The 23,386-nt window shown below is 38.4% G+C and overlaps 1 protein-coding gene across 17 annotated transcripts in view; it reads right to left on the reverse strand.

Moving 5' to 3' along the window:
- The window catches only part of ESRRG (estrogen related receptor gamma), a 724,179-nt gene that overhangs the window by 230,548 nt on the left and 470,245 nt on the right, over positions 1 to 23,386 (reverse strand). Inside the window, exon 1 of one of the 17 annotated variants that reach the window (XM_049868237.1) lies at positions 12,946 to 13,169. The exons of 15 other annotated variants lie outside the window; for them this stretch is intronic. In XM_049868237.1, coding sequence (XP_049724194.1) covers positions 12,946 to 13,001 — 56 coding nt within the window. In that variant the 5' untranslated portion in view covers positions 13,002 to 13,169. Of the gene's footprint in view, positions 1 to 12,941; positions 13,170 to 23,386 lie in introns of those variants that run through there. One more of the 17 variants, XM_049868250.1, reaches the window with a different exon arrangement.

Genomic DNA, 23,386 nt, shown 5'->3' on the forward strand with positions numbered 1-23,386 from the left:
CGTTAATCCTGTTTTATGTTGTTCACACCTGCTGTTGACTAGCAGCCTGCTGATGGGCTGGGGTTCACGCTGCTGGGAGAAATCCCACTAACTGAGAAGCCAGACAAAAGCTACTGTACAGAGCTGGAGACAAAGCCTGATGGGAAGCAGACCCCACAAAATCTTTCCTCTCATTTGCAAATAATGCTCCGAAGTCCCCAGGTGGCCACCCAACAAGAAATGCAAGGGCTTGCGCTTTTTTGAAAGAACGAATGAACCACTGGAATGTTTCTATTTCTCAGCTCTTCATGTCTTTTGGTAAAACTAACGTAAATATGGAATAAATGTGCTAATAAGATGTATATGCCAGCCACTGCTTTCAGTCCTTTCCAAAGGAATGTGTACTTAAAATAATAATAATAGTTAATTTAAAATACCCTACAGGTAACCTCTCTCTATTCATACAATTTTACAGTCAAAATGAACAGAGACAAAAAAAAAATTCCTCTGCCATCAGTGGTCACAGTGTGACCAGGACAGTGGCTTGTGTGCTAAGACTACCCCTCCCACACACACTGCCTGTGTCTAATAGCAAACATCAAAATGGATGATTTCTTTTTTGAACTTCGTACCAGCGATAAATTAAATTCAGTGCCACAGATGGGGGGGGGCAATGCAAGACTAAGGGAAAACTCCCAGCCTGACAGTGCCACCAGTCAGAGCCACTTGCTCAGTCAAGTTCCAGTAAACGACGCCAGCCCTCCTCTCCAAAACAAGATGTAAGCTGCCATGCGCTTACCCACAGCAAGACAAACTTACCAGTCCTGGCATGACCCGAAGTCAAGACGCGCTCTGTGCTGACATTTCTGGTAGTGGCTTCGGGACCCCCGCCCCCTGCCTACCGACACAACCAACTTTCCTCCTACCTAGGAGCAGCTTCTGCCCGCAGGTGGGCACGGGAAGAGCTACTGGGCAGCACAGCGCAGCTCCGCTCTCAGCCGCACATCTGGGGGGGTCGAATGGTGGCTCTGGGATCATTTTATCACAGCTCCTAAAGCACCTTTCCTAACTGCAATAGCCAATAAAGCATCGCAGGCTTCCCTGCCAACTTGCGGAGTCCACACCTGCCTAATCCACACCGGTGCACAGATTTAATGGAGCAGAGTTTTAATACTTCTCTGGGGAAAAGCATGAAAACCCTAACTAGCATATTAAGGCTCTCTTAATGCAGGAACGTAAGTGAGGATGAAATATTTGAGGTAGCGAGATCTTTTTCCCAATCTGCTTTCAAACTCTTTAGCCTAGCCATGTGCTTTTTTTGGGGGGGTCAAGTACTTGTTGCCTGATACGATGAGAATACTCTCGTTTGTAGCACAGACTTACTCAAACGGTGAAAGATTTACAGGACTTCTCAGAGGCAGCTTAGCTACAACGGGAGAAACGAAGCAAACGCACGCCTTTTCAGTGTGTACATACTCCACACTGGGCAACTGTCTAGTGGTGTTGAATAAAAAAAGATATTGCAATATACTTGCCATAATGAAGGCTTTAAAAAAAAAGTGTTTCCCATATAATCTGATACAACCCATCATAAAACAGACAGTTATCTCTTCCAGTTTGTTTACTGAATATGAGCAGTATAGTAATAAATTCAACTATAACGTCGAACCATATGAAATCGCCGCGATTTGACCATTTCTTAACCTACAAAAACATCAATTTCATATGGTTCAATCTAAAATAATACAAATCCCATTACCTTACTTTCATGCAAAAAGCCTTGTGTTTTGTGGGGAACTTCATGTTTCCAAACTTGACTTTCCTATTCATTTTCCCTCAAAAGCCACCTCTATTTTTTTTATTAATATCAAAATGAGAGAATCTTATTTAGCCAAGTATGTTTGAAGACTTAAACCTGTTAAAATTTGGGGTACACAGGCCTTGGTAATCAAAATCTCATTGGAAGCCTTGTTTTGCATGTAAGAACACGGACATATTCCATGAGGTGTTTACTATCATGCTCACCTTTCGGAGAGACCACTTGGTGATGCCATACCACGGAAGAGCAAATTCTTCGTTCCAAGGGCTAAGACTGCACAAAGATGGGATGCAATGGAAAATCTTATCCTTGGACTAAAGGACTTGAAATATGGATTTTTTTTTTTCCCCCAGCGACTCTGTAAGTTTGCCCAGGACACCAAGTTGTCCCTGTATCAGCAGCAGTAGCAGCTTTCAGATCAAATGATACTTTGTGTTTTGCATGGAGTACTGGCGGCATGATAAATACCCTCTGATAAAAAGGGGGAAAAAGAAGCTGCAGCAGCGCGCTTGGCAAGGTGCTGTACCCGCAGCTGCCTTCCAGCGCTGCTCCAAAGCACGCCCGCTTCTGAAGAAAGTTAAGACCACCTTATTTTGATTATAGTGCTTTCCTCAGGCAGAAGTTCTTATTTCCGTTTGATTCTTAAACCATTACATTTTCAGTGATGCATTTTTATGTTTACAATTGACATCTTCATAAAAGAATGAAACCTTTGAGCAACAGCTCAGAAGCATGAAGGTTGCCTGCAGTAAGTGCTTAAATTATTTTACACCTAAATGGGGCCCAGTTGTTTTTAGTTAAAATTTAATAAACCTTAAACTGATGGTCTTTCTTCCATAGAAAGACCCAGAGTTGCAAAAACGAACTTTCCAATGAAATCTATTTTAAGGAACTATTTTTTTTTTTTTTTTAGTGCTGAACAAAGGGCTATTTAAAGCTGAACGCTTTGTCAATTCCTCAGCTTGCGAACATTCTCTTCCTCAGTCCCCACTGCTGCTGAATGTATACAACGGTGGTGCCTTGCTTAATCGAATGCTATTGATTCGAGTGTGTCACAGTGATCTCATTGAGAGTAATCAATAGTAATCCAAAATCAATCAATCTGCTCTTGCACTATCATCTATCAAATCTGAATACGCCAAAGTATGTGTAGGCGTCACATTACAAAGAAAAGAAAAGGTAGAACTGGGAACGTTAATGGCCTCTATCGAAGAGCAAAACCAATACCCCTTCTCTTAAGAGGAGGTTCTTTAAAACAGACTACTATTTGGACAAATACATTTATCTTCTCATTAAGGTATCTTAAATTTCTAATTAATCTCATTCCATTCCTGCAGGAAAAAAAATAAAATTTCTTGCATAGGATTTTGCTGGTGTAGCATAAGTGACAGAAACTTACAGATGGCCTAACTTACTGAATAACAGCGTACCAGCATTTTACGAGTCTGATAAGCTACGTTTCAAATGCCTGTCACCCATCTGCTGGAAAACAAGAGGCGTCGACTGGCATAGGACAGAACTGCATCTTCTAACATCAGAAATGATGTTTAATAGAATTGGAGTGGAAAAGGGAATACTTAATTTCTCCAGAGAATGTATGGTGTAGACGCACCTGCTTATCAAAGAACCTGCTGTTGATGCTGAAGCTTCCTTTATCAACGTATTCACCCGTAATTTAGTCAAGGTAATAAATCCTTCTGTTCATTACAGTACCCTCGAAAGCACCCTACCCATTTAACTTCAATGAAAAAAAGCACAGTGTCTAAAACATTTACTTTTGCTAATGTAAAAGTGTTGGCATTTTACTTCATTCCCGATAAGCTGGTGCCAGTAGAAGTGATTATTCTTTTCTTATTCAAAGCCTATCAGCGTTTTGAAAAGCTCTCTCAATCTTATCAGGTGTATGAACAGCGCGCTTACTGAAAACTGTGTACTACTTCTCTTTGTCTGCCAAGCTATCTGATAAACCCCCAACTAACTAACTGTATTTACACACAATCAAACATAAGTTGTATCTTCCAGGCACTGTAGCCAGATTCCAGTTTGCCATCAGTTTTTTCTGCTGTGACATTAACTTAGCAAAAATGTCAGCAGTGAGTATACCAAACTGACAACAATCAAGAAAACACTATAAAAGCACTCAACTAGAATACACAACAAACAGAGACAAAAGAAAAACAAATATGAAAAGTTGAAGGCAATCTCTTTGGAATTTAGGGGAAAATAAAATGTGCTGTGTGTGTGTGCAAATACATATAAATAACATGGACTTACCTTTTACCAAAGGAAATGATCCTTTAGCAAAACAGATGAATAGAAAACAGAAAATTAAAAAAAAAAAAAAAAAGATATTGCTGGGATTGAATGAGGGGAAAGGTATCTGTTCAGGAAAGTTTTGCAGTTGTTTTTAGAATTGAACAGGCATCGCCCCCTCCCCATATTTCAGGCTATCTACAATTGAGGCAGACAGGTTCTATAATGTAAACAAAGTAAGACAATAGATGATATCACCGAACTTACCCAATAAACTGAAGACAAGATAGAAAGCATGGCTGTCACATATGGTAAGCACATTCTAGGACAGAGTTTCCAATCATTAAAACCCTCATAAATGCTCTAGACAATAAAGTTTTGTTCACTATAAGGAAATAAAGAAATAAAAAAAATACGATTTGAGTTTTTAACCTCTTATTATTATTTTCATTCTTCAGACTTAATTAAATCATCAACCAGATTCCCTTCAGTAGGTGAGCCACCCTCTGTTTCTATTATAAATGCTTAAACCAGCTCATTGCTCATACAAACTGAGAGACACACCTAGTCATTTATGGACAGTACTCTGGAGCATGAGAGACAACAATGACTTTTCTAGACCATAAGAAAAATCTGAAATTTGCTTGAACAACTGAAGAACTACAAATTCCAGTCCCTAGGAAAGAATCCCTGGTTGAGCTTCTCTGCATACTGTGTCCATTTCTTGCTCAACTCCCTTTGCTAAATGGCTAGGAGAGAACAGAAAAAGGCAACCACACACTACCACCTGAGCCCAACTCCTACTTCTGTCTAGACTCCAAGAACAGAAGGAGGCTTCCCCTGGATATATAGAACAATAAGGTGAATTAGCAAAGTGTGTAGTATAGTACAATTTAGCTGACAGTTGCTTTTCTATCTGTGACACTATAGTACCATGACTGATGAGGCAGGTGCCATTCAAGTCTGTGCATAACAGTGATGCTTCTGTCATTTCTTAGTACCCAAAACCAACTGTACACAGCCACTTTCTTATAGAGAAAGGACACAGTTCTCATCAACCATATATATCTTCCCCTTTCCTTGGTCATGAATAGTTGGTTAAGGATACACTGTTCCTCCAAAAGATTGGATCTGTTTTAATAGTTTAATAGCTGGGAAGAAAGCATTGGCAGAGTATTCCTTCAGTTATGGAAAAATGAATACAATGTACCATGATCGTCTTACATTTTTGGAGAAGTGAACGTACTACGACGGTTTTGAATTATGGAAGGCAAAAGACAATCAGTTGGACAACCTCACACTTGAATTTTTTTCCCTTAATTTTTTCCCTCAGTCTCTATCATTTTTCATATTACCTGTTTTTGCTAATTCAGAGGCTAATTTTAGATATGATTAATACGCTTTTACAACTCTTTTCAAAAGGAAATAATTTGTTATAAATAGTGTTACATATTAACCGCCTTAAAAAGTACACCTTTAAAACATTTTAACTCACATTGTGAGTATTAAAAGGAAAGTAAATATATTTATTTAACAGCTTCTTTGTTTTTGTTTAAATTCTCAACAGCCATTAAACATTAGCAAAATCTTCCTAGAGTAAATGAAAAAGAAATTACCATGTACAAAGGTAGTCTGATTGTAGGGAGAAAAAAAAAAAAAAATAGTGTGCTTCTGCCTATTTTCTGTGCATGAGTTCTCAATTTACTTTTTTTAAATTTCAGTTTTGGCAAAATGAATAAACCAGACAAAAGAAAGCACAGGGATTTTTTCCCCCAGAAAAGGAATGCAAATTGCAACAAAAAGAAAGGTGCCCTGTTCAAAGTGGATTGCCCACATCTTCACCGAAGTATTTACTTCACACATGAGATCAACTCAAGTTCATCATTTCAGAGACTTTTTTTTTTTTTCATTCTATTGTACCTTTAAGGTAGCAGACAGATATGAATGAACTTAAGTTAGATGCTTTTTTAAATCTCAATCATGCCATCTGGATTCCTACAGTTAAGAGTTTTAAAAAGAAGTAAGCAAGCAAGCTGGTTTTCATCACACTTATGCTAGCCATCAATCTCTGGTATGATATGGGAATTTATCGGTAGCTTCCCTTTTATTTTTTTCCCTTTTATTTAGTACCATCTTAACCAACTGTTTGCAGAGAAGGTGTATGATGAAGCAAAGTTAAATTGACACGTCTGTGATATGCCTGACAGCCCTCAGTGTGCCCCATATTAATTTGTTTTCTTTGGCCAGTAAGTGCTGCCAAAGCATATTACACATAGTGCGCACTTCCAATCAAAATGATGAAAAGGGTGTATGCAATTTTGTTTCACTCACAGGGACATGAAAAGGCAGAGGAATGTACAGGACAAAGACGGACTTTTATAATTAAAATATAAATGTACCTTTAAGTTCTTTTTTAGAATGTAATCTAGTCCTTAGGTGGTCTCCCCATGAGTCTAACGCCTTAATAAGCATTTAAATGCCAAAAGCTAGTGTTTTCAATCTTTATGTTCTGCGAAAGGATTCCTTACGCCCATAGGTTGTGTTTCTGATAGTCAGTGTTGCATGCCATCTCTCTACATTCAAATGCACATACAGATCTACGCCAGTGCTGCAAATGGCCTTTAACTGACCAGTGAAAAGCCATTTTCCGTAAAACTGTAGCTTCTCTTATTGCTTTGCCTTAACGAGTTCCCTTCCAAATATATGCACATAGTCACAAATCCAAGACGGCATAGCATTCGAAGGAATCAAAACATAAAAAGTAAGTTTCCTCTAAACCTTTTAAAATACATATAGAAGTTAAAAGGGGGAGGTGTATGTATGTACACACACACACATATACAACACACACAAAAATGAAAACCTCTCAACTTAATGGTTTTGGATAACTGATTAAAAAAATGCACTTGAAAAATACTGAGAAATATCATCCAAATCAGACAGAAAGAAACACTTGGCATTTCTAGAAAGAAAAAGTGGGCAGGAAAGATGTGTTTGCTAAAATCTGAATGGAAATTATTTTTTATTATTAGAGGCTTCCTAAACCTTAGAAAGTGTAAGTCCAAAATGAACTCAAAACAAGAACAAACTGCCAGGTGAATCCTTCAAAAGCAAAATGTTGTCGCTTACAGCCCTGAGAAAATGAAAGAGTTAACTTTGATCTGGTGGATTGGCATAAAGAAACAGCAGGATTTTATTTTTTTAAATCACAATAACAAAAAATGTTGTTAAAGTGTCTACAAACAAATAAAGGTAGGAAAAGTATTTTTAGAAATTTAAACAAGAATAGGAATTAGAACAAGAATTAGAATAGAAATAACCCTTGGATAAGTGTTTTCTTTCAACATTCATTCAGATTTACTAAACAGACCTAAATTCACCTCTTAGAATACAATTAAGTAATTCTCAAATATAAGATGCACTTTATAGAAAAAAATATTTGTTAATTATAGGCATTTGCTGTTAGCAAAAAAAGCAAATGACATTTATGTAGTGCAAATAAATGAAATTCATATTTTGCATTTATTTGAAAGCTACCATGTTTTACATTAAGATATATTTATCAGCTCTGACTGTATAAGAGAAGAATGTAGCCAAGGCTAATTCAAAATTGTTTCTTGGATGTGGGCCCAAATCATTAAATTATGCATTTAATATCAGTAGTTTATTTCTTTATTTTACAGAATATTTATGATTACCAGATATTTAATTTATGAACGATAATAATTAATTTTTTATCAGAAACAAATTTACTTAACAGGTTACCTGTTACCTGTCTATTATATAGTGGTTAAACCTATTAAGCTCAAAACCAGATCTGGTTAATATCTGAAATACTAATTTCAGGTTAAAATCATGCCTTGCGAATACCTGGCAAATTACTAATTAGGAAAATGTTTGAGATTCATTTTGCTATAAAAATGTACATGAGCACTCTTAGCAGCACACCTACGTTCTCCATACATACCTCTTCTGATATATATACATATATCACATGCATACCACACACACGCACACATACACACACAGGTGTGCATCTGTCAACTGCTTTGAATTTTAAAGTATCGTATGTGTATCTATTTATTTTAAAGTAACATATGTGTATCTATTTACTTGCACCTGTACAAACCATGCATAGCCACACGGGCATGGCTATGAGAATAATAACCAAGACAAAACATACAAAATGTAGCAAGAAGAGCGTCAAGCGGCAGACATGCTTGGTGCCATCCCTGCACTATCAAATACACACGCAAGTATGATTGGAGAAAGAGAGGCTAAATATTTCACTGTCAGGGAATGTAGAGAGCTGCAATTCATTTCTATCTCATGTGCTTTAGGACAATGACAATTTAATACAAGGCCAGTGGATGTAAAAGAGATAAAAACTGAACAAACTGGGCCAGTGTAATCACACATTTTCTCCAGAGAGCTGGCTGGCGAGGGCTGGAGCTCAGAGGCACTTAAAACAGATCAACATTGTATTGTTTCGTCCATGAATTTGCTATGAAGCAAAATTCACAGTAAAGCTTATCTGCCGCCTTGACTTTAAACTTCCATTGAGATACTTCAAATGCTCTCCTCAAATTTTTCAGGGCTTGGCAGGCGAATCTGAAAAGTGTATTTAATATTAATTGGTCTAATAGAAATCACTGCTATTAACTGCCAATTGCATGACAAAGTACTGATCATAAGCCCAGATTTTTTAATTTATTCTAAGAAATACTACAAGCAAAAACCTTCCATGCTTAACATTCCTTTACCAGTAAAACAGATTTGTTGTTGTTGTTGTTTAGTCAATATGCTAAAATGAATGTGGAGGGATTTTCCACAATGGATACGGACTTGATATTGGACTTTATGCCTACCTTCAAAAAGAATGGTCTTTTCTTTGTCTGTAGTTTTTGCCGGAGTGAGGTACTGTGAAAGTATTGTTAAAAGAATCACAGAGAAGTTGCCTGCCCTCTTTGATGAATAGCATCATGTAGCTAAAATTAATTGCAAAAGTATGGCCCAGTTGATGAGATGGTCCTTATCTTTTTCCAGCACAGGAAGCCCAAGTATTTTTTCTGCTGGCTCAATATTTCACACAAAAAAGCCTAAAGTGTTATTAAGTGAGTCAAACCCAGATTCAAAGACACTAAGCAGAAATCCTAAGATCTGGTAATTTTGGAGTTAAAACTGATCTCCTGCATTATTTTATTTTTAAACCTTAATTTCTTTTCTTTTTTCACTTTAAAAAGAACAACAAAAATCTTTTCTTCTGCTTCTATTAGCATTTTTAAAAGCTGAATCACAATTACCATTCTTCATAAAATAGCCAATATATATTACAGGTCAGATTAAATCAAAGAAATATATCAGGGGCTGTCAATACAGAATTAAAAAAAAAAAAGAAGAACAATGATACCTTATTGGGGGAAAAAGCCCTGGAAAAAACGATCATCCATGCAAGAGAATTAATGGATATCCACAAGGGCTTTTCCTAATAACATGGGTTAATTACCGCTGCAACACACGAGCTCAGTAAATAAAGCAGCAGTGCCGTAAACATGCTAAGATGAGAAACCATCCCCAGAAGAACCAGCCAACACCACTGCCCTTGCCTCTGCCCAGGAAAAAGAAAGCTGTTTTCCAGCCCTTTCTGCAAAAAGAGGATTTTTAAAACTTATCACCAAACATATACAGGGTAATACATAAATACACTGACACAAAGAGCTAGCAAAACTCGGGGTGCCCCTCGTTTGCTTACCACCCCCATTCAACATTCATGCCATTAACTTAGGGACACTTTTTTTGGTGCATATTTCAAGGAGCAAATCTTATGTTACATAATACAGAGTCTGGTTATCTCAACTCTATATAGTTTGAGACATGTACAATTGTTATTTGATTTTTAAAGAAAAATGGAATTAGTCCGTTCACTTTAGTGATATGATGGGCAAGGTTGCGAGACTCTACAGCTCCAGAACACTGGCCCCTAAGTGCAGCTGCTTGTCACTGCCAGCAATTTACAAAGAAATCATGGGAAAGCCCCACCTACACCACCTACCTTTAAGGCTGCAGGTGTTTTCAAAAGATTTACTGAGAAGAAACACGAAGACAAGAAATATGGGCTCCAAGTCTGGACTTTAAGTATTCCTTCTTAGAAAAATAATCTTAAAGTATTGGTTCATGGTTCTCAGATATTATCACCCCCCTATCTTTCCTTAAAAAGATAGTATCCACTCTGATTTGGGCTTTTGCTGTTGTTACTGTATACATTTTTCTTTTCTGCCTATTTTTATTCCCTGTATTTTGAGACGTAAGTATTACTTTTGGAGAGTTACATCTCACTTTAGTTTAGCTTTTAATAAGGAGAGATGAGGCAGACAAGAAATCAAAATCCTGAAGCAAAGAGAGCGGATCATACAAAATAAAACTTGCGTAGTGCCAAGCGGCAATATTAAAACACAAATCTGTTTAATTTTCAGCATCTGGATTTCAATGATCAGGCTAAAATTTCTTAAACTGTTCTCTCCTTGTCTTGCCTGTTTTGGAGTGTTTCAATTGCCTTTCCTTCTTCCAACAGCTGTGACAACTGTTAAAACAGTCAGTAAAATTAAGTCTGCTCTGTAATCCTGTAGTCAATGTTACATTTTAATCAGAGGTTGAAAGGGATTCATGTGATGAGCACACTCATTTAGAATGATTAGACTGACACATATGTCAAAATGAGCAGATATATTATTTTCATCTATTTATGCTATCAGCTAGTGCTGCTCCTAAATGTGAAACAAGCTTTCAAGTATTATGTTCTTTAATATGCTGGCTCATTTCCTAAAAAAAATACACAGTGATAGGTTAACATTTTAGACTTCCCTAATGGTGGTCAATAAATTGTACCAATCTTTTGAACAGCCTCCAAAGCAGAAATTGTATTTTCCACTGGAACTGCATAACTCTGGTTTCATTTCTGTGTATACACACACGTGACAGGGCTTAACCCAGTACAATTACTCTGAATATTCACAGCATGTATAAAGTCTGTGGTTTATTAATTGAGACAGAGAGGCAGATGCGTTGCTTAGCATTAGATCTTTCTGTCTGTCCAGTGAACCACATAACCATCAAAACTGCAGCCAGACAATAAATCTGATTTTTTTTTTAAGATGACTTTTAATTGAGCCAAAAAGAAAGCTAGTTTGAATCTTGCGCCAAAGCCAAAAGGACATGTGTCCTGATTTCATTTAAATGCACCTACTTTAAGAGGCTTATCTAATTATTCAAATTAGCTATAAGAAGTTAAATTCAAAGGAACTACTTTAAAATGAAACCTCTGGAGGATTTTAAAAGTTTGTTTTGTTTATTTATGAGAGAAAGTTCAGAATCTGGGTGAGCGTAGATGAATGCATTTTCCTGACATGAGGACCTTCAAACTCTCCCAGTTCTTCAGCCCCAGGTGCACCAACCTTTAAACTACACTTGAGTGGGCAGTCCTACCTTTATTTATTTTTCGTTTTCATTTTCACACATTTTAAGCCTCTCTCTTCCCTTGAGTGTTTGGGAACTGATGCAAGCACAGCTTTACAATCTTGCAGTTCCTCTTAAGTCTATCTCTTGACTAATATCCTGTGTGAGTGTGTGTGTGTCTGTGTGTGCAAGAGTACGTGTGTGTACACACATACATACACTCACATACACCCATAAGCGGCCACTGAGATTGCAAGTCACTTTTCATCTTAATTACAAAGCCAAGCAAAATGCAGTCATTAAGGACAGCCAGTGGACATCTACCTATAATGCACCGCCTCACCGTCTCGAGTTTTATATTTTCTCCATAATCTATAGAGAGAAATGTTTGCCAAGAGCACCCGTTCCAGAATTATAACAGCCAGCACTACTGTAATGTGAAAGCAAAGCAATATAACTGACTCAACAGAAAGAGAGATGAATCAGTGACAGCTACGGTGATATACTAGTATTTTATCTTAACAGTGGGCTGAAATTAAGTTTACGACCTACTCATTTACACAAGAATGCCTAATTTACTCCTCCAAGCCCTCACTCGCTTCCCTCCACCTTTAGGAATCTAAGTATGTATTTCCTTGTGCATAAAGATGTTCAAAAATATGAATTAAACTGCACGTAAGAACCAAAGTACTTTTCTGTATTTTCTGGACACGGTGCACAAATACATCCACAATCTCAGCATTGTCTATTTAAAGGGAAATTGTAAAAGTCAGTACTGTTTCTTTTTTAGTACCCCCCCCTTAAATATTTATAATGTGTGAAAATCTCATGTTACTTAATGGACTGATTTGTCAGTTCAGTGCTGACTTAACGCTAACCATGCAAATAGCATTATTCTAGCCCTGGATTGCAGAGGGCTAGTTTTTAAATTGCCCTCTGAAGGAGAATTAGTAAATGTGCAATTCTGCCTCTAACTCTGCAGGGTAAGAAATGACAGGGAGCTGAAAATATCTGTCAAACTGCAAACACATAGAGGCACTCAATAGTATAAATCATTTTGAATATTGTATTTTAAAACATCTTTCCTGAGGAAAATGGGTCCTAGTAAAAGATGCATTTTAACAGTTCACTAAGCATGTGTACCAAGTGCCTATTCTTAGCACCTGAATAAGAAGTGACTGTCACACAGCTGTTTTCCTGACAGTCACTGAGCTCTGCCTCAAAGGTAACAGTGCAGTCAGAGAACAATTCTCGACTTACTGATTTAGGAGATCACCCTCCGCACAAAAGGCACAAGACAGACACCAACAAGCCCTCGTGCGCACAAAATACCCAGGGCCGTACCTGAATCAGGGTGCAAAAGATACCTTCTGTCCCCCCCGCCCCCCACACACGCACCCCCACGCCGAGTTTTAAAAAGGAAAGAAAGAAAAGGTACCTACTCTTCCTCGTAGTGCAGGGAAAAAGATTCAGGAAGGCAAAGTTCTACCGAATCCATGTGCGACCGGCAACCATTATTTGTGCACCCCAGCTATAAATCAAAGTTTCCTTGGCACAGCACAGTGCAATTAACACAAATGTTCTCCTAGTGACAAGCCTATAGGCACAGCCAGTTGGGACCAAAGCGCTCACACTCTCCTAATCAAGGACTTAAAGCCCCGATTGGAGCTTATTAATATGAAGTAAGGCTTTACATATGCAGTCCCCCCGGCCCAGGCGCGCCGCCGATTGGGGGGCCGCTGCCCAATCAGGAGGGAGGCGCTGGGAGGCTGCACCCAGCGAGCGCAGCCAGGCAGGTAGGCTGGGTGCAGAGCGGCCAGAGGGCGGCCAGGAGGGTGGGCCGAGGAGCGCCAGGGCGCGCCAGCTTTGCGCGCTCCCTGGAGCCAGTGGCCGTGCTCTTTTTCTTTTTCTTTTTCCTCCTGGGAAGCTACAAAAGCGGCATAACTAACTTAGGTCTCTAAGCACTGGAGAAATCTGTGTTTGGTTTCTAACCTCAGACCTACTTTGCCTTGAAAAGAAGAACTCACGCAGACTGAGTTAATTTGGGAAAGGACTCTGCGGAAGGTAGAGAATCAAGTTTGTCCTGCCGTTGTCTGTTTATTACCCTGTGGGCTGCTTCTTACTTAGTGCCGTCCTGGCGCATGTTTTTGTCACCGTGTCTCTTCCTCTTCCCCTGATAGATGCTGGGCGTTTGAGAAATCAAAGACCTTATTCTCAATGGCTCGGCCACGGGAACCGGGGTCCTCAGCTTTGAGGCGGAATGCAGTTTTACACAAGGACAGAAGAGGAAGTAGGGTATCAGCACAATTTAAGAGAATGCCTACGTAGATTAGATGTGTAAGTATTTCTCTACCTGCTACTGTCTCTACATTTAGACAGTGCGTAGCTTCTCAAAACAAAGGTAAACAACCGCAGGGCAAATCGGCTTCCCCAGTTTCAGGGGTGGGAGACAGAGGGCTATAGGGTAAATAGTGTATTAAATCCATCTCAATGAATTTTAACACAATAAGGACTGCATTTTGAAGGTTAAGCATTACTAAACACTGCACTGAAAGTGTTGTTGGTTACGTATTTATTTCAGTACATGCTTCCAAACTGGGAGACCGATACAGATACACTCAGCTTTCGAATCAAAGGCAGTATACATATTTGTCTCTCTAATTAACACACCCTACAGGCTTTAAACAATTAACCCAGATAAAAAAAAAAAATAGGTTTTGTAAATCATCACGCAGTCAGATCACTATAAAAACTAGTTTCAAACAGATAATAATTTATAAAACTAAGAATTTTCAATTCAAAGTGTTGAAAAATAAAAGAATATGTAAGAAGTGTTTTCCCTCCTCCAGCAGCTTATGTTTAATTTCATTACAGCATTTGCTTAGGTCTTAAACTTTTTTTTTAATTCCAGGAAATATACATTGGAATAGATAACCAGCTATTTATGGCACACACACACACACACACACACAAAACTGCTACTTTATGGAGAATGGAAGACCCACAATTCTGAAATAATTCAATTCTACAGCTTACCAACCTTTTACATCTTAAGCCTTCCATGATATAAATAGCATGATCTTCCAGGTCAAAATAAATTGGTTCAGATATTCAATGTGTTAAATTCACTAAATAAGACCTCAACTCAACATACCCTCACAAATTTTTTCGGTGCTAAAAAAAAAAAAAAAAAAACAACAACAAAATGAAACAGCCAAGTTAAAATTCAGAATATAAAAATAAAGGCAGATTTTGTCCCCCTCCCCAAGAAAAAAGCAATTTGCCTGCCATGTCTTTAACCACATTTTTTTTTTTTAAGACATGGGCCCGATTCCTTATATTTCTGGTCTAAATTCATACAAGTTTCTAGATCAGAACTCACATAGCAAAAACTGTGCCTGAGAATACTGGATAAAAGCAGGTAGTAAAAGCTTAATTACCAGTAGCATTATGCTGTCTATATTGTTAAATGTGAACTCTGCAATTAAGATGTAAATTTGGTTGTGAGCAGTGAATTAAAAGAGCTTTGAGATGTAGGAGAAAATCCAAGCATTCTGCAGACACCAAAGGGGGAAAAAGATGGGTCTATTCAATCTAAAATGAGACATGTAATCTTTTTACAATTAAAATATAAATAAAAAAGGGCATTTTGAAAAAGAAACATGATTTTTCTGAAATACAACAAAAGAATTGTGGCAGCTAAAGCTGCCTTAGAAAGACAGAGAAAAGCACCTCTGGTTCCAATGATTACTATCTTGCTTTCTGAATAAAACCGAAATTCCCAAGGTTATTAATAGATTCCACTGTACATATTTTTAAAGATATACGCCCCCCCCCCCAAAAAAAAGGTTCCTTCTTATTTTGCCCAGGGACAGTTCTTAAATATCTATCTATATATACATACACACACACACACACACACACACACATCTCAACACATCTTAACCTACTAAAAGCACCCAGACCTCACACCTGTGCAGAGTGCAGAATGGTGTACTGTGTTGTCGTGCTGTGACCGTGCTCACTGCACCTTTGAAATGGCTTTTTAAAGACAAGCTTTGTAGCCCGTTATTTACCGCTGGGCTTTAAGCTACCCGGTTTTCTAAGAGGTACCTTCTATCTTGTAGAATTGTCTTATTTCCCTGTGGCTACTTATTTGTCCTCGTAATGAACCATACAGGTTCTTTCCCGTATTTTTTAAAACCGATTGAGATTCATATTCATGTATAAATCTTTCTTTTTTCTGTGCTCACAGAGAAATGTGTACAGACACACATACGGTAGTCCCCACTGACCTTTCACTAACCATATTTCATCTACAAAAGGTGCAGTGTTCTTGAACTAGATGCTTTCTGAATGACCAGAAGTGCACTCGGTTTGTAGGGATGTGTAATATTCCCTTGGGATCAAAATGTCACCTCTACAAGTCAAGGACCTAAGATTACACCTACTGTCTTGAATCCAGTTTAACCAATTTAAAATTTAAAATAATATCTACTGCACTAAACTTCCGGGACAGCTTCCAGAATATTTTATAAACCCACAGCTCAGTCATCTCAAGAACCTTCTCTAGTCACTGAGATTTTCCCTCCTTGAAGGAGAAAGGAGTGGATGACCACAAGAAACAAACACACCATGAGTAATATTGAACTTGAACCTGTAAGAATCATAACTACAAAGAATTTTTTGGGGGGGGGTGGGGAACTAGGTAACCAATCTAGAATAAACACAAATTGCTAATCAGTCTATACACTTCACAATCTTACCACAAGGAGTCTACCGAAGGCAGGAAAAACAGAACCAAACAAAAGAAAACTCTTAGGACAGTTTCATGAAGAATATTAATAAATTAGTTAATATCAGTTTATGCATCCGGCCCTCAGTCTTTGCACAGTTTCAAGCTCTTCTTCCTTAAACAATGCGGTCACAAATATCCAAACAACTTCATTCTCAGGCCCCAACTAACCCTCAGGCAACAGGGCAGAGAATATACTTCATTTCTATTTGAAAGACTCAGAATGGAAACAAGCAAAACCCACGTGGAAACAAAAGGTAGATTTTGGTAGGTTGTATACACCAGACTTTTATTGTATCGTTTTAGTCAGAGCCATTCCCAAAACACTCTTAACAATGAATCCTTAAGTCGCTAAAAGGTACTGAGAGATGCTTAGTTTTACTATTTGTGCATATTAGTAGCTATTTTTAGTTCCCACTCCCTTTCCTGAAAAGAGGACTAATCTGTATTCAACTGTTTCAAGTTGTCACACTACTGTTGAAGCATATTTAGATTTTATATTTCACATGTGCCATTTGTTAAATATTTAAAACTAAACAAGGCATAGCAAATTTAGATTTTCAAATTGCCTCGTAAGCTACCTTCACCGTTCTTTCCTGAAAGATCAGAAAACCTTTGAAATGTTGTTTAACTTTTTGAACCATTTTCCAAGCTGTCTTTTATGTATCATGCACAGTATAATCTATCATATTACAAAAAGCAAGCCAAAACTACTACAAAGGGCTACCTTTTACTCCAAAAGAAAACCCTAAATGACATCCCTGGGAACAGGATCTTGAATGAGCAGCAAGGAGGCCTGGCCACCAGCTCCCTTCTGCCACGTGGAGCACGTTGCCCCACCCGTCGGTTCCTTGGTTCCTTGTTTCCTCGTCTGTATACACGATTCCTACTGTGCTGTCAGCCTGCTTAAGAACACACTGCTTCCACTGAGAACACACAAACTTCTTCAGAGTCAGTAGGATTACTTCATTCCACATTACCACCAAACCTCTATCAATTCATCATACCTCATTTTCTGTTGCCTTTCATTTCTAGGGCACAGGCTTTGATATTTAAATTATTGTCTCCATTGGCAAGAAGCAATTATTTCTACTGAAAATGATCGCTTCCACAGAAACACTAATAAAAATCTTTCCCTTTGACAAACCTCTTGTTCTATAAACCCATCCCATTCCCAAATTACAGAGTCCATATAAAAAAACCCATTCTCTGGGGAGCAATTGCCTCATCTCCACAGCTCACCAAACTCGTGCCTGGTATATTTGTGAGAATGAAAAAGCAGAATCAGAGTCAGAGAAAGACAGGGAAACCAATAGAAGCAATTTGCTTTCTGTTTAATTAATTCAGGTTTATTTCACTTTCGTTTTGTCAAGCTAATAATATACATGGTGAAATGTCAGTAAAAATTAAATTATAAACTACAGTAGCTCCAGTGGGAAAACTGACTTTAGTTATGTTGTATTTTCAACATACTGTCCTGATAAAACATTGAGCGCATTTTTCCGTATGCTACAAGCTTTTTGTAATCTGCGTGGCATGTCTTTAGAGCAATAGTTAACATTTTGAGATTATACATTAATAAATGAGTTGCAGTTATATTCTTTCCTGAATGTTAAGCACCACGAGCTAAATGCGAAAAACATTCAAGGTCAATGTCCCGTTTTAGACCTTTTCAGGCAGCTGAAATATTATGATAATCAAGCTTAAAATATTCCTATAGAAAGAGTAAATTAGCCTTTTCACTTGAAAGATGATTATGATAAACAATAAACCTAAGAGTGGACAAAATCCCTATTTTTAAAAACCATAAATTGTTGACTCAATCATGTGTGTGATAGTGTTGTCCAAAATAAAGGGTAGTTTAACTCTGGGGGCAGCGGACTGGCAGAGACAGAGAGGGAGGGGGAGTGCAACAATAGACAGATCCCAGAGTAAGCGTACACGCTGTGATGCCAGTAAAATGATCAAATTACCCTTTTACCACTCCATTCAACACGTAATATATTTGAGGCTAAAAATGTATATATCTATGAAACACCAAAAAACCACAAAAGTATTCTTTTCTTGATGTATATGAATTTTCGATACTATTTAAAAGTTCTCTTTTTCTATTACTTTTATTAACCCTTCTGTCCAAATTTTCAAAAAGCCAGTTTAAAAAAAAAAAAAAAAAAGGAGAAATTCAGTATCTGGTGTCTATATAAACAGACTTAAAGCAGCTATTACTCTGTTTTTGATGTTGGAACTCTCTGACACACTTCTAAGGCTCTTTTCATTTTTTATAAATGAATGTGTTTGATAGAAATCTGCTCACCCCAACCCTGGCAAATTAATTAGGGGTGTGTGTGTGCCTCTGTGTGTGTGTGTGTGTGCACCTGTGTGTGCCTCTGTGTGTGTGTGTGTGCGTGTGCTTATGTGTGTGTGCACCTGTGTGTGCCTCTGTGTGTGTGGTGCCTTGCAGAAGTCAAAAGACTGTAGAAGGCCCTATAGCAAAACAAACTAAAACAAAAAAACAAACCAGCTGCCCTCAAGTCAATTACAGCTCATGATGACCCCATGTGTGCAGAGTAGGACTGTGCTCCATAGGGGTTTTGATGGCTGCTTTTTCAGAAGTAGATGGCCAGGCCTTTCTTCTGAGGCATCTCTGGGTAGATTTGAACCAGCCACCTTTGGTTGATAGTTGAGTGGTTAACCATTTGTGCCACACAGGGGTTCCTGGACCAGCATCACTTCCTCAGTTATTAAACGGGAATAACAACAATAACTACTTTGTAGAATTATTATAATGATTAAACAAGTTAAATCAATTTACCACAAAGACCAGCTCTAGCTGGAGGACCACGTGACCCAGGGGGCCAAGGGCCCCTTGACCTAGCCTAATAATTTACAGTATCCTCACCTTTCACTCTCAAAAGTGCCCCAGCGTGGATAATAAATCCTACTGTCACCCTCTACATGCCAAGCCTTCCATGTTACCCACGATATTTTCAAATCTCACTAACAGAAAGAAGAGATTTAAGAATGGCACTGCCAATTCATTTGGCCTTTATCAAGATACTAAACAGAAAAAAGAACGTAAAGTGCAAGTATTCCCTCAGTGACAATACAGGTCACGTTCCCCTATGAATTGTTTGCTATATTGTCCCACATTCCATGGCTCAGTGTAATGAAAAAAAGTGGGCATAAAAGATGTCCCCTTAAAAAAGGTAAGTATAAGAAGACAGGCTTGGGAGAGTCAACTGATCAGGCTGACTTTCCAGGACATTCAACTGAATATTCTTTACCAGAAAGAAGGGGAAAGAAAATCACTTATCCCCCTTTGCTATCTCTTTAAGACACTTCTCCACATCCCTCTACCTTAGCGGTTCAGCCAAGAATGCTGCTGATTTTATTACTATCCCACACTCAGGCTCATTCACCAGGAGCTCCTTTGATCAGATATCCCAGGAACTCAATTTCTTCACAAGGCTGGCCCTTGTTACATTGAATGGCTGCTAATCTAGGGCAGTAAGAGGAGCCTAAACAGTAGGGGAGTTACAGGAATGGAAGGCAGTAAGGATTATAAGAGGTCTGTTTGGTTACCTTACAGGTGAGGAAAAGGAGGCCGGGGTGGCTAAGAGCCTTAAACCAAGGTTACACGCCTAGGTAGTAGGAAAGATTGTGTTAGAAAAGATGATATCTCTCCTTTCCAGTGCTTAGTAGCAAGCTCTTAGTGTTAATCTCACAACTGTTGGCAATATAACCACCAAAACAACACCAAACTCATTGCCATCGAGTCCATTCCAACTCATAGCAACTACAGAGGACAGGGTAGAACTGCCCCACAGGGTTTCCAAGGAGCAGCTGGTGGATTCCAACTGCCGACCTTTTGGTTAGCAGCCGAGGTTCTTAACCGCCACTCCACCAGGCCTCCTTTGACGATAGATACACCAGTGCACAGAAACTCCAACAGTGTGTGGAGCCCTCTGAGGACAAGGGTCCCCAGTCAGAGTCAAAGGGACATCTAATTTCAAAAGATCAACACCCAAGCATATGCCAAATTGTCCCCTAAATCCCCCAAAAGCTTGGAAAGATACAAAAGGCACATATGGAAAAAGAAATTGGGTTGAATTGTTAGAGATAAATTCTCTCTCTTTAATCAGTTGCCTTTCTATATGTGCATTTTTCATTATGATTTCTTTTAGGGATTGGGGTTTTCATTAAATGACCACTCATTTCCTCACCTCATCCCCTGCCCAACTGTAATCTGTGGAGCTGAGCCAGGTCTGACTGTAGCCCCAGGCATAGAACTTGATGAATATTCCTGTAAATGTTATAGGAACACAATGAATATTTCTTGAATGAGTGAATGAATTAATGAACTAATGACCAGCACTATTACTCGGCTTATCATTCAGTTTAAGGAAGGCTGCCAAATTTAACAAGATGATAGATTCGAGTTATTAGAGTCTATAGGGAAATGTTAGAAGACAGGGTAATTTTCAAAAAACAAAGGTAAATGGAGAGGAGGGAGGTTGTTAGAAAAAGACAAAGGAAAAAGAAGGGATGAGAAGGCAGGCCGGCTGTACAGAGGTCCTCAGTCCCACTTCCTCACCACTTGGATTTTTTCTTCTGACAGCTAACAAGGAGCAATATGGAATGATCACTTTCTTGCTTTCTATTTTTCCAAATATTCAGTATTGACTTGTTTTATCTAATAAAATGGAAACATTTCCACATTTAATCTGACAAGTTTTTTTTTTTAATTATGATAGCAAATATATTCTGAAAACAAATACTTTAAAAAAATAAAAGAATTCATAATGGCTTTTTTATGCTGCATAAAATTTTTCATATTAAGGATTCTAAATGTTTCATTACATAAAGGCTTTCTTGGTTAGATGCTGGCAAGGATCCTATGAAGAATGGCCACATAGCTCCTATTTCTAGGAGACTTTGTGCTGGGGCAACACTGCATACTTCCAGGAAGGAGGTGAAATTCTCAGATACTGGGAGAGGAAGAATGGAATGAATTACTCAGCAGCCAAAGACAAAGGTCTTGCCTTCCGGCCACACTCCACCTTTCTTTACTCCCTGCAGGGCTTTAAGAAGTCTGGAAGGTTTTGTGTGGTAGTTGCATTCCAAGAACAAGACCCTAATAAGAACCTAACACATTGTTGTTGTCAGTTGCCCTGGAATCCCTCCCAGCTCACAGTGACCCCATGTGTGCAGAGCAGAACTGCTGCATTGGGTTTTCAGGAAACACTGGTGGCGTAGTGGTTAAGAGTTCAGCTGCTAACCAAAAGGCCAGCAGTTCTAATCTACCAGGAGCTCCTTGGAAACCCTAGGGGGCAGTTCTGCCCTATGCTGTAGACTCCCTGTGAGTCAGAATCGACTTGATGCCAAGCATTTGGTTTTTTTTTTTTTTTTTAATTTAATTTTATGTTTATATGGTTTTCAAGGCTGTGTGACCTTGAAGCAGATTGCCAGGCCTGTCTTCTGAGGCACCTCTGGGTGGGATTGAACTGTTAGCCTTAAGGTTAGTAATCCGGTGCTTAACCATTTGCTCCACCTAGGGACCTAGACATATCATCCCGGAGAGAACCAAATGTTACTTCCTAGAAAACCACAATTTAGCTGCAAAAGTGAGTGAAACAATGAAGTCATTTCCTGTTTTCCTGGTAGATTAAAATAACAGGAATGGGGGGGGGGGATAAGGAAAATGCTTAAAACACTAAAACCTGGGACTTTGTCTCACATGTGGTGTTTTACTGGGAGCACAGCTTATGAATTATGAAGCTTTAGCCAATCACCCACCGTGTTACAGGAAAGCAAGCAACATAAAGACCCCACTGCTTTTTCTTGAGTTGTTACCACTTGGATTAGAAAACTAAATAAATCAAAGACAATTTTCATTATTGAGAAAAGAAACAGATTAATTCACTCTTCAATAAAATAGCACTCTAAAAAGAGAAAAAAAAAGAGAGAAGTGAAATTTAACAAAAGAAAATTTTTTAAACCTTATATTTTAAAAATATGGCAGGCTAAAAACAGCCCTTTAGAAAAAGATTACATTGTAATTAACAAGCAGGATATCTAATATTCTTGTTACGATTTAACATTAACAAAGCAATTTCTCACACACAGTACTTTGATTCCTCCCAGAAGCCCCATGTGGAAGGCAGAGGCTATGTTATTATCCCCATTTTATAGGCGGCAAAACTGAGGCCTATAAATTTATCTGATTGCCTGAAGACATTTGAACAATAAACTGCAAGGCATGACCTGACTTCATTTATTTAATTCTACATCATTTGTGCTCCCAATCTCAAGCTCTTCACGTAATAAATCTTTTCACCTTTAAAAGGACACAGGAGGAACACAGAAAAGCATGCATTAGGAGGCACATTTGGCCACCGACAAATAGTTTTTATTTTAAAATGATGTAATAAAGCTTCTTTTAACAAATGTACACTCTGTTCTTTTTCACTCAGGAAACACTTTCTGGGTGCTGGCTCTAGCTATCAGGCCTTGTATAAGTTTCCTGGGATGTGCACATACTAGTGAGAATTTAAAACACGATAAGGGAAACTGGGATCTCAATTTCCCTTCTGTATCACCGATTCCACTCAGAGGGTTTTTGTATAGCTTCCCATTGGTTGCTTTTTCTTCCCGAAGTTTCACAGTAATGCAAACTTAGTATAATTCTAGAATATCTAAGCCAATGAACACAGAGATGTAAAGCAACCAAACCCATTGCCATCAAGTCAATTCTAACTCATAGCAACCCTATAAGACAGAGTAGAACTGCCCCATAGGGTTTCCAAAGACTGGCTGGTGGATTTGAACTGCCAGCCTTTTGGTTAGTAGCCAAGTGCTTAACCACTGCACCACCAGCGCTCCAAAGAGACATAAGGAGGATCAAAATTGTTTTGCATTAAAACAAAAAAAAAACAATTAAAAAAAAGCTGTCATATTTGCATGGAATGTTTCCAAAATTTCCTTCTTAATTGAAAAAGAACTATCAACCTATATACTGTGACAGCTTTATAAGTGTGGCCATTTTCTTCAAAACGATTCATCTCGCTAACCTTTCTAGGATTCAGGGT

This window comes from Elephas maximus, chromosome 24 (genome assembly GCF_024166365.1).
Source record: "Elephas maximus indicus isolate mEleMax1 chromosome 24, mEleMax1 primary haplotype, whole genome shotgun sequence".
Classification (NCBI taxonomy): Eukaryota; Metazoa; Chordata; class Mammalia; order Proboscidea; family Elephantidae; genus Elephas; species Elephas maximus.